The sequence below is a fragment of the Siniperca chuatsi genome, linkage group LG6, assembly GCF_020085105.1.
Source record: "Siniperca chuatsi isolate FFG_IHB_CAS linkage group LG6, ASM2008510v1, whole genome shotgun sequence".
NCBI classification, from domain to species: Eukaryota; Metazoa; Chordata; class Actinopteri; order Centrarchiformes; family Sinipercidae; genus Siniperca; species Siniperca chuatsi.
The window spans coordinates 30,779,253-30,791,645 of NC_058047.1; the positions used below are offsets into that span (position 1 = coordinate 30,779,253).

The 12,393-nt window shown below is 40.0% G+C and overlaps 1 protein-coding gene across 15 annotated transcripts in view; it reads right to left on the reverse strand.

Annotated features, from left to right (window-relative positions):
* Window positions 1-12,393, reverse strand: part of eps15l1a (epidermal growth factor receptor pathway substrate 15-like 1a) — a 72,604-nt gene that overhangs the window by 20,905 nt on the left and 39,306 nt on the right. For 8 of the 15 annotated variants that reach the window (XM_044198436.1, XM_044198445.1, XM_044198441.1 and 5 more), the window contains 4 exons: window positions 12,176-12,373; window positions 10,602-10,781; window positions 979-1,084; window positions 681-731 (listed from right to left, as the gene is read on the reverse strand). In XM_044198436.1, coding sequence (XP_044054371.1) covers window positions 681-731; window positions 979-1,084; window positions 10,602-10,781; window positions 12,176-12,373 — 535 coding nt within the window. The remainder of the gene's footprint in view (window positions 1-680; window positions 732-978; window positions 1,085-10,601; window positions 10,782-12,175; window positions 12,374-12,393) is intronic. The other 7 variants (XM_044198439.1, XM_044198443.1, XM_044198451.1 and 4 more) reach the window with 3 other exon arrangements.

Consider the following 12,393-nt stretch of genomic DNA (forward strand, 5'->3'; position numbering starts at 1 on the left):
CACTGAACAGGGAAGTGTGATAGAAGTCACAGTTGCACATACTGCTGTTTCACACATGTAGAGGGACATCAATAAAAGACAAGGCTGCCACTACAAGCACAGGCCACTCTTGGACATGTGCATGGCCATTATTTGAGGGTTAAGACTAAAGGTTTGAGGTTCATTTATTTATCACTATACAACACAGGGTTGTACAATGAAATACAAGCTGTTGTCCCTTCATGTTACACACAAAAAAACAAAACACAAACACAAAACTGAAAAACAGACACTCAGATTAATTCAATTCATTTAAGGAGAAAGGTAGTCTACATGCTTTGTTTTATTTAAAAGCACAAAATTATGTTTAAATGTGAGTTGGGGGACAAACTGATAGATCAGAGTCATAATATTTGTATAATATATAATATATACATTATAAATCCACAGACACCAAATATTGATTTCTGAAATACTAATATTGTATATATGCACTGAATCCTGTTCTAAATAGCTGTAGCAGGAGTACAGCAGTCGACACTGTAAATTACTAGCTTTACTTTGTCCCACCAAGTGAATAGGCTGATAGCAACGATTCCATTCAAATTAACCGAATTTGTTCTGAATTTTACTATATTTTATGCTGGTTGTGACCGGGTCTTAATGCAATAAAGCTGAGCTCCTTTTCATCAAGCAAATACCTGTGGATGCTGATGGCTGCTTTGCAAAAGGGTCATTTTGGAAAGGGTCACCTAAAGGAGAGGAATCCAGCAGAGAGGGACGAGCAGGAGGAAAACAAAGAGGAAGAGAAGAGGAAGACACAAGACAGTCAGAGAGCAACTCAAGCTAAAAACAATATCAGCTGTCTGGAAGAAAGAAAACTAAAGATAAACAGAGCAGTAAACAGTCAGCTAAGAGAGGAGAGAAGAGGCATAATGTCTGAAAAATGAGGGGATGAGGAAGAAGGAGAGCAGAATAAATGGAAAGAGGGGTAATAACCTTTGAATGGGTCTGTTTTGAAGGGATCTTCAGAGTTGAAGGGGTCAGTGTGAAGATCCTGAGGCTGGCTGTTGAACACAGATGGCTTCACTTTGAATGGATCCTCCTGTAGTAAGGAGAAAGACAAGAAAAGAAACAGACACAGTCACAGCATACACACGCATATACACACACAAAAACATTTCTTTTCCTGTACACCAAACTACATCAGATGTAAGAGTATTACAGCTTGGGTCTTTGGTAGTTGTATTTCTGTCAGTAATTATAACCTTGCATACACACAGGGCTAGATTCTCGATGTGACGCATTCTGCTTTAAACACATGCTGTATTTATCAACAGGCTCACCAGGAGTGGCAGTTTGCATGTCGATTTAGTTGCATATAAGGGAAGATCGTGCAAATAACAGGAGAAGACATGGTAACAGAGTTTGATTACATATTTTGCTTAATCTGTACAGTGGTGTGAAAAAGTGTTTGCCCCCTTCCTGATTTCTTATTTTTTTGCATGTTTGTCACACTTAAATGTTTCAGATCATCAAACAAATTTAAATATTAGTCAAAGATAACACAAGTAAACACAAAATGCAGTTTTTAAATGAAGGTTGTTATTATTAAGGGAAAACAAAATCCAAACCTACATGGCCCTGTGTGAAAAAGTGATTGCCCCCTAAACCTAATAACTGGTTGGGCCACCCTTAGCAGCAACAACTGCAATCAAGCGTTTGGGATAACTTGCAATGAGTCTTTTACAGCGCTGTGGAGGAATTTTGGCCCACTCATCTTTGCAGAATTGTTGTAATTCTGTGGTAGTTTAAAGGATTTCCTGTTTTATTTTGTTGTATTCTCCTTCCCTTGTGTGTCTTGTGTTTTTACTTCCTGTCTTTGTTTTCCCTCTAGTTTTGATTGTTGGTCCTTCCTTTATTGTTTGCACCTGTGTCTTGTTGCATCACCTCCCTGTATTGAGTTTTGTTCCTGTCCTGTGAGTGTTCCTGACCTTTGTGTGTGTCATCGTTTTGATGCACCTTTTGTGGTACCTGGTTCCTGTGCCCAGTTCCCCAGCATTCTTACTGTGAGTTTGTATTGGATTCTTTGTTTCTCTTGGACCTTGGCTGGATCCTGGATTTTTGTATTTTGCCTGCTCCCTAGTGAACTGTTTGCCACCTTGGACTCACTCCCCTGCTTCCACCACTGCCAGCCGGTAATCTATCTGCCTTTTGTCTGTTCATTACCTGTCCTCCATTAAACACGATAGCCATCTGGCTTCTTCACCTCATACCGCTTCTTGGTCATTTGCATTTGGGTCCACATACCACTATGCATCATACGACAAATTCAGCCACATTGGAGGGTTTTCGAGCATGAACTGCCTTTTTAAGGTCATGCCACAGCATCTCAATAAGATTCAGGTCAGGACTTTGACTAGGCCACTCCAAAGTCTTTATTTTGTTCTTCAGCCATTCAGAGGTGGACTTGTTGGTCTGTTTTGGATCATTGTCCTGCTGCAGAACCCAAGTTCGCTTCAGCTTGAGGTCACGAACAGATGGTCGGACATTCTCCTTCAGGAGTTTTTGGTAGACAGCAGAATTCATGGTTCCATTTATCACAGCAAGTCTTCCAGGTCCTGAAGCAGCAAAACAGCCCCAGACCATCACACTTCCACAACCATATTTTACTGTTGGTATGATGTTCTTTTTCTGAAATGCGGTGTTACTTTTACGCCAGATGTAATGGGACACACACCTTCCAAAAAGTTCCACTTTTGTCTCGTCAGTCCAGAGTATTTTCCCAAAGGTCTTGGGGATCATCAAGATGTTTTCTGGCAAAAATGAGACGAGCCTTAATGTTCTCTTTGCTCAGCAGTGGTTTTCGTCTTGGAACTCTGCCATGCAGGCCATTTTTGCCCAGTCTCTTTTTAATGGTGGAGTCATGAACACTGACCTTAACTGAGGCAAGTGAGGCCAGCAGTTCTTTGGATGTTGTTGTGGGGTCTCTGAATGGCTGAAGAAGAACAAAATGAAGACTTTGGAGTGGCCTAGTGGAGATAAGTTGAGCAAACTGTTTTTGCGAATGTTTATTCAACATCTGTTGCATAATAGCTGAACCTTATATGGATTCAGATGTGAATTTGATACAGCATTCTAGTGAGGCTGACAGACAAAGAAGAACAAAATGAAGACTTTGAAGTGGCCTAGTCAAAGTCCTGACCTGAATCCTATTGAGATGCTGTGGCATGACCTTAAAAAAGGAAATTCACGCTAGAAAACCCTCCAATGTGGCTGAATTACAACAATTCTGCAAAGATGAGTGGGCCAAAATTCCTCCACAGCGCTGTAAAAGACTCATTGCAAGTTATTGCAAACGCTTGATTGCAGTTGTTGCTGCTAAGGGTGGCCCAACCAGTTATTAGGTTTAGGGGGCAATCACTTTTTCACACAGGGCCATGTCGGTTTGGATTTTGTTTTCCCTTATTAATAACAACCTTCATTTAAAAACTGCATTTTGTGTTAACTTGTGTTATCTTTGACTAATATTTAAATTTGTTTGATGATCTGAAACATTTAAGTGTGACAAACATGCAAAAAAATAAGAAATCAGGAAGGGGGCAAACACTTTTGCACACCACTATATAAACCTAATAAACTGTCAAGGGAGTGTAGGTCTATAACTAAAAACAGGATAGAGCAATAATCATCAATGAACACAATATCCACAATAACACGAACAATGGGGGTATTGTGGTTTGTGTTTATTAAAAATGAATTTCAACGATAAGTGAACTGTTAAATGACTATTAGCAACTGCATTCTTCTTTATTTATATTAATATATTAACAGTGAACATTTGGCTGCATTTACCTCAGTATTCAAGTGTGACATCAGCTATATCAAGACCATCTCCATCTCAGCTTCAACCTTTTCTCTCAACCAGTTGCAGTGGCTTATGTATATTCTGTGCCTTTTGTACATCTTATTCAATCTTTTTTTATTTCCCATAAAGTTCTCCTCAAGTTCTCCCTTAATTGGTCCTAAAAAAAATGAATATTATCATTTTATGAGTCACTACTTTTTCTCATGTGGAATATAACTTTGGTTGAATATGTGGAGTTACATATGGCATACAGTATGCCCTGCACCATTTTAACTCTGGCCCACAATTTTCTTGTACAATGAGGGATTATTAGCAACATGTCAGGTGCTCTCACTTTGACCGCCAAATAAAGTGGTTTAGATAATCTGGATAAACTGTTGGCTTGTTTATAACCTGTCTAATTGTGTGGCTGCTCTTGTCTCTTGCACCACTTGACTTTATTGTAGTGGTATTCCTGTGTTCCCAGATCTGAGCAGTTAACTTGGCAAATACAATGTTATCATAACCAATGGAAAAGATGGACACAACTATAAACATGAGACTCAAGTTGTAATATGTCACAACTATCCTTTAATAATCTTCCACTCAGCCAGAAGTGCAGGAATCAATCTCAAGAGCTACTTTTGTAAGTGTCTAGGGAGAGCAAACCCTGCCCTTATTACACCACATGACGGCACACATACACACACCTACCCCCTTTCCCCCAAGATATAATTTAAAGTTATAAACACAGAAGCAATTTTCATTTTTGTGCAGTTTGCCTTTCTCTGTATGCACTCTGCTACTCAGACTCAAAGCCTACTGAAGAAGAAGCCCATGTCTGGACTGCAACATTCTTCTGTGTGTGTGTGTGTGTGTGTTAAAACATAAGGACATTTCTTCACGTGTCATCCTGCTCTGTGCTGGGCTCTACCTTGTTATGGCTCAGATAATCTGCAATGCATTTCATAGGAAACCCTAAACTCGATCCCACTGTTGATCCCAAGAGCTGTTTGCCAGGTGTGAGAGGGACTGAGCCAAGGTAATGATGTTATTGTGAGTAAAGTAAATAGAATCAGAGCTAAATTGTTGGATTAGATCAGCAGGGGAACTCTTAAAGATTCCAAGTCTGCAGGGAACACAATAGAGAGTCAAGAAGAAAATTAATAACCAGGGTTTTAGCAAAAGACGGTTCCAACAGCAGAAATGACAGCTAAGGATTTGGCATACTGCAGTTTGCAAAGTGCTGGTAATCTCTTGTCTAGATGATAATAGGCCTGGGCAAAGAGGAGGAGAAGGAGAGAGGATGAAGAAACTATGAACAGTGGGAATGGTTATTGGAGGGCCAATTCCAGTCTAAAATACTGTAGTATGGTATACAAATGTAATACATTGTCAGATATATAGGATAATTTGAAGTATTATCTTGTGTTCAGCTTTGCAAAACTCTAAATAGCATCCACATTTTACTGTACTTCCTCTAAATCCCAGGGCGCAGTAGTGAGGAGAATAGTGAAACCCTCAAAAAGCCTGATTTGGGGGGCTGTGTCAGACAATCCGACATTAACACACTTCACACAATGACTGGTCAGCTTTGTGAAGGTGAGCAACTAAGCTTGGTTTGAACATCTCTCTAGCTCTTTTTTTCCAACATTCATAACACTACTATTTCGGTCACTTTTCATTTGTGCAACCGACCGACTGTCCAAACATGTGCGCCATCACACGGCTTTTCACCCTGCCTTTAAGTGTGGCCATTCAGGACAACTATAAATACTTTTGAGAGAACTGAAGGGAAAAGCAAGATGAGCAGATTAGAAGTAGTTTGTGAGTAAACACTGAAATAAGGTGGAGAATTAAGAAGAATTAAAATGGTGAAATAAGACATAACCTACTAGAAATAGAAATATACCCTCCCGCCCTCCCCACCACAGTTCATTCTGTGGGAAACACTGTATATTTGTTAAGCTCTAAGCTGCTCCCAATAACCAAGCGTAGCTCCTATGGTTTAAGTTGTGTCTCTAAGAGAGACAGTGGAATATGTTGCACATGTTGCTGGCCAATAAATAAATAAACAGTTGTCAATTCATGATACTTTCTCATCTCTTAATTTTAATACTTAATATACAGTGTTGTTAAGAATAAATAAAGCTACACAATAAACAGAAGGCTTCAAATAGACCACGTCATCGGTATTGGTCGATACTGCTTCCAGCAATCAGCCCCAAAAATCCTGATCTGAGCACGCTTAAAATATTTAAAATTAGAATAGAATTAGAATTACCACCTTGTGGTTGTATGCCTCTGCCAACCAGTCAAGTTGTAGTTTATATCCATGTCTGTCCAGACTCATATGTAGTGAAGGCATGGAACGAATTTAATAAAGGAGGGAATTTAATAAAAATATTGATAATTCATATGTATGATTCCAGTGCATTTTTAGATGTGAAGCCTCTCTATAAGATGTTGGTGAAACTCAATCACTCATTCACTGGATCACGATTAGCTAGGCGCACTCTAATACGTTGTTTGCAGTCATGTGATTACGATGATGCTCGAAATTCAGAATGAGGCAGGAAGTGAAAGGCAGAATGGATGAGATGGAGGAAAGCCCGTGTTCGTTACTGTTTACTCATAGTGTCATCCCAGTCAATATGTGTGTGTGAAATCTGGAATCACCCAATTCATTCTAAATTATGGCTAAAAACCTAAGTCACAATTTTTAAGTCACAATGGCCAACTGTCCGACCAACTGTGTAATATGATCACAATCTCCCCTTCTGTTCCTGAGTTATGGTGTTGAATAAGTGCCAAAACACTGTTTTTCCAGGACATTATGATGTCACAGTGAAGTTGACCTTTGACCTTTTGGGTAAAAAATGTCATCACTTTATCATTGTATCCCATTAAACTTTTGGTTAACATTTTGTCATAATTACCGCATCAATTCTGCCAAAAACATGTTTGCCAAGGTCATTCTGAGGTCACAGTGACCTTGACCTTTGAGTCAAAAGAAATTTAAGAAATTCCCTCAAGGCTTTCCAAAGATATTAACGAGAATGGGACGGATGTGAGGTCACAGTGATTTTGACCTTTGACATTCAACCACCAAATTCTAATCAGTTCATCCTTGAGTTAAAGTGGATGTTTGTACCAAAGCGGAGGCATAATAAAAATAAATATATACAGTTACTCATATACATACAGTATGTTATACAACAATATATACAATATTATACAGGTAGTGGTATGGTAATGTGAAAAACCAGCATAACAGAAAGTTCCATGTCATTTATTTATGGTGGAGTGTGAAGATGAGGTGGAGTTGAGGAATCTCACAGCCTGAGGAAAGAAGCTGCTCTGTTTCTCTTTTAGTATCCTTTGGGCTCTGCGCAGGCACCTCACCTCTCTGACATGGTAAATGCATTTATATAGCGCCTTTCTAGTCCACTGACCACTTAAAGCGCTTTACAACACATGCCAACATTCACACACATATTACAAACTGATGGCAGAGGCTGCCATGCAAGGTGCCAACCTGTTCATCAGGAGCAGTTAAGCTAGGCATACACTGAACGATTTGAGCCCGTTTCTGACCCGATTTTTGAGCCACACGATTCATTTTAGAGTTGGACTGTGTTTCAGTGGGCTTTGTTTGCCGTTCCGTTGTACAGGGGGTAGCGAGGACCGATCAACTGCTCCTGAAAGGCTGTTGGATTTTTGGATGAATTTCTGATATGTGAGAAATCTTGGTCAGCCGTTATCAGGCTCTCGCACAGTTTAAGCAGAGGCACAAGTCGATTCCCCAAGTTCAGTTTTTATTACTTTGCCTGCGCAAAGTAGCAAACACAGCATCTGAAAGTGCCATGGCAACACAATGCTAGCTATCAAGTAAACAATCTATACAGTAAAACGTAGCTAGCTTACCTCCGATTCTCTCTGCAAAACGTACAAGCCATACTGTCCACGTCTTCCAAGCCACCTGCAAGTCCATATATGCTGGCACAACTTTTTTTTTTTTTTTTTTTAAGTTTCAGCACACAGGATAGTACAGATTATAAAGGCAGCACGTTTCTGTCTTGTTAGCATTATTGCTAGCAAACAAACTTCTACCTGCCTCGGAGCTTTCAAACAAATCTTTATTTACAATTGTCAATAGCCAGAACAGTCCGCAGGGGCATATATTCAAGTCTGATGTCCATTTGTCTATTGGTACTGAAACAGTATTGTCACGGTGAGAAAAGAGTTTGTAGATCTGTGAAATTAACATTATTTTAAGTAATAAGGGAGGAGTGAAGTTGTGGAAGTTATGGATATAATTTTCTTTCTTACGGTCTCTTCCAACTGTATGTACTGGTAGTGACAGTGATGGGGTAAGTTGTATGTTTGTTTGAGATGGTCAAAGGTCATGAGAGAGCTGCTACTGAAAAGGTGCCCCAGGTTGGTTACTCCTTTCCGTTTCCATGCAAGGAAGTTGATGGGTTCCTTATTGATTTTAAACATAGGGTTATGCCAGATAGGGGTTAGAGTAGAAGGAGATAATTTGAGGTTTAGTATGTCATTTGCTTTTCACCAGGCAGTGAGAGTGGTATTTATGATGTTAAATTTGAAGCAGCTATAGGTCTTGACTGATTTATCTATGAATGGATTATGCTTAATGGGGAGATCTTTACAGATGGTCTGTCTGTTCAATATCAAGCCAGCAGAATTTGAGTTGTTTGTCCAGTGTTGGATATACTGAAGCTGGTGGGAGAAAAACTAGTGGTAAAAATCTGATGCATTGAGGCCACCATATTGTTTGGGGTTTTGGAGCTAGCTTAGCTATTTTGATCCTGGGCCTTTTGCCTTTCCAGTAAAATGTATTTACTGTTGAATTTAGGGAGGAGAACCAGCCCAGGGGTGGATTAACTGGGGTCATGGCAAAAAGATTTATTTAGTATTTAGTTTATTTTAGGACGAATTTTCATTTTGACAGTGGAAATGCGGTCAATTAAAGAGAGTGGTAGTTTATTCCATCTGTCCAAGTCTTCTTTGATGCTATGTAGTAATGGGGTAAAATTGAGTTTGAATATATAATTTGGGTTTATTGGGACAAGGATTCTGAGGTATTTAGTAGATTGAATTGTGTGGTTATAGGGTAGATCCCCAAGATCAGCATCCAGTCTAAATGGCTTAGAGGCAGAGTCTCGGATTTAGACCAGTTAATGGAGTAGCCAGAAAGCTTGCCGAAGCTGTTAATCAAATTGTGGACTGAGGGATTTGTCAGATATAGCAAGATGTCATCGGCGTATATCATATTTTATGATGGTGTTAGTTGGTTTTAATGCCTGAAATGCTGTCTTATAGCTGAGGCAAGTGGTTCTATGAAAAGTGCAAAAAGTAATGGTGATAATGGGCATCCTTGTGTAATACCTCTGCTTAGGTTGAATGATCTCTCTGATATTTGGCCATTGGTGATTACAGATGCTGAGGGTGTGTTGTATAGAATCTTAATCCAATTGATGAAGTAGAGGCCAAAGCCAAAATGGTTTAAGGAGGTGAAGAGAAAGAGCCACCCTACCTTATCAAACGCCTTTTCGGCATCTAAAGTTAAAGTAATGGCAGTATGTTTAATATTTGTATCTTTTTTGGTTTTATATAGATGGATTATGATGAATAATCTTTGCATGTTTTCTGAGAAGTGTCTCTCTTTGATGAAACCAGTCTGATCTGTGTGCACCAAGTGATGAAATTACAGATTCCAGTCTTAATGCCAAAGTTCTGCTTATAATCTTTACAGTGGAAAAGATACAGTATGGGGCGGTAGTTGGAGCAGTGTGTAGGGTCTTTGTTTGGTTTAGGGAAGTGTAATCAAGGCAGAACTCATATGGTAGGGAATTTTAAAATTATGGAGGATTTCATTTTGAAAAATATGGGTGAAAGAAAAAATGTTTATAAAATTCTACTGGATATCCATCTAAACCTGGGGACTTATTGGGCATGAGTAGTAGTGCTTTCCTCAGTTCGTCTAGGATGAGTGGTTTATCCAGATTCTCTGCCTGGGATGTGTCTAGTTTTGGGAGGGAGACACTCCTCAGAAAAGCATTGGCTTTTGTAGTGGTTGTGGTGTCATGGTCTGGGGTGTATAATTTGGAGTAGTATTGTCTGAATGTTTCATTTATTGCAGTGTGATCTTGTGTAGTGTTTCCGGAGATATCTTGTATTGATTTTTCAGTTTGTTGTTTCAATTAGTTAGAGATTGAGTTTGGCAGTTTTATTACCAAATTCAAAACGTAGTTGACAGAGTCTATGGATATTATATTCTATTTTTTTAAGAAGACTATTAAGATGAGGTTGAAATTGTTACATGACATTGTTGCTCTTTCTTCAACATTTGTTTGTCATGCAAATGCAACAGAATTTACAAAGTACTGTCCTACTCCTACCACTGCAACACAAACTAGCTCTGTACTACTTGGTCTCTACATTGGTTACAAACATGTTGCTAACCTTTAGCTTTCTAAAAGCCTGTTTGAATCACAAACTTATGTGAAGAGCCTAAAGGGAAAAAAACTAAAGAACTGTTTTCCATTGATGACTGCCAATAAGCGCATGAGATGCAGTTTCCTTTCTGATAGCTCAACTGTTTGCATGTATTGTTTATGCTTTTTAATTTATGTAAATGCATTCTAGCCTGTTTTCTAACATTCATTCTAACGCGTCAGTAAGAGGGCCTTTCATCCAGAATTCAAGCCACATTGGGAGGTAAAAGCAGAGTTCTAATAGAGATCCTGACCTGTGCTGCTCTCACCATGGCTGGGAATCCTCCGTTCTCTCGGTCACTGAAGCCCTCGCTCATGTCGGCCAGGTTAGTCATACTGCCTCCATGGGTTCCATTCAAGGTGCTGTTGTACTGCTCAATGCTTTTAGACACTTCCTGTTGGCTGTCCTGAATCTGGGACAACTTACTACGAGCCTGCAGGATACACACACAAACAGTTCAGTAACAGCGGGACGTACGGATACTATGCTATGTCTTCTTGCTTTAGAAAGCTCCTCATGGATGTCTTTGATTTGGGCAGCTTACTTCTGAACATCTGCTGGAGCTAAACACACACTCACAAAACTGACATGCCATCTGATAATAGCAGTCACACCTCATTCATGTCTTGAATGATGTAACGCAGTGTCCAACAGCAATGTTTACAGCACTTGTCATGATGAATTATACTGCAGGAGTGATTTTAGAAGTTTTGATACTTTTCCCCTATGAAAACTTTTCACTATTGGACTCAATTGTAACTGACATGAATCCAAGCAGATCACAGCAGCTGTTCTCTTTGAAAGAAAATACCAACTTTCTACAGCCACCTTTGAAGCCTAAAGAGTATTTAATACTCAGATAGATTTTAGGTATCACTTTAGGGTGTTTCTTCCTAAAATAGGGCCATGCTGGTATTTCATATAAGATAGGACATGGATTCAGACCTATGCTGTTTTTGGTATATGACATGCACTTTAGTTGTCTGAACTGCTGGAACAACCCTGGGTGGCATTTCTTATGTGGGGTTTTATGAATAATAAAAAGGTCTAAGGGGACTATGTCATGAAAATCAACATGACTGTTTGTGGAAGCAGTAAGACTGGATATCGTAGAAAAGGTTTCAGTCGTAGTCATCTGGACACTGTTTGTGAAAAAATTGGACGGGAACTGGACGGGAATTTTGGACGGGAATTTTTTTCACAATTGAGAATGACTTCCGGATGGGAGCCGAAACGTCTCGATTCTGAAAACAGTGTCCAGATGACTACGACTGAAACCTTTTCTACGAAAGAACACTCCTGGACGAATGAGGGACTACACCGTCTTAGTAAGACTGGATATTATTACAGGTGAGCATGAGGAAATGATCAACTGCCGAGACTCCTCAACTCTCCATGTGACCCTCTGACTGGAGGAGGGAGCAGTGGCAGAGTATAGACTTCAGTCATGTGGTTGTTACATTCAGGAGAATATAATCCTATCAGGGCATAATGCACAACATAATGGATGTTATGGAGACTACATAATGTACCAATCAAACATTGTGTGTGTCTAAAGTCAAGCTGTGTATGCAAGTTGCAGGTGGTTAAGTGGCGTGTGTGAGATAAGTGGCTGGTAGGAAACAGATGACACACCACAGCAGCTGAGGCTAACCCCCACCCCCCCACACAAACACAACTAAATGTTGTGTTCTAGTTCCTCTAGTGGTACAGGGGGATCAACTACTGACTTTGGTGGTAAGAAAGAAGTAGATATTCAGTACAATGGTGCCCCCTGTTGACACTTTTCAGACACACACACAAAAACACACAGGCCCTATTTCCTACCTGGTTGATCTCATCCTGCGTGGCCTTCAAAGACTTGATGATGGTCTCCAGCTGGATCTTGCCGGCAGCCAGGCTCTGCTCCAGCTGGTTCTCCTCCTGCTGCAGCCGGCCCAGGTCGGCCTTTGCCCGGCTTAGCTCTTCCTCCTGGCACTGCAAGTCTGACTCCTGGGAGTGTATCTGACTCTGGAGGGTCGAGATCTTGAGGCAGAAGAGAATGA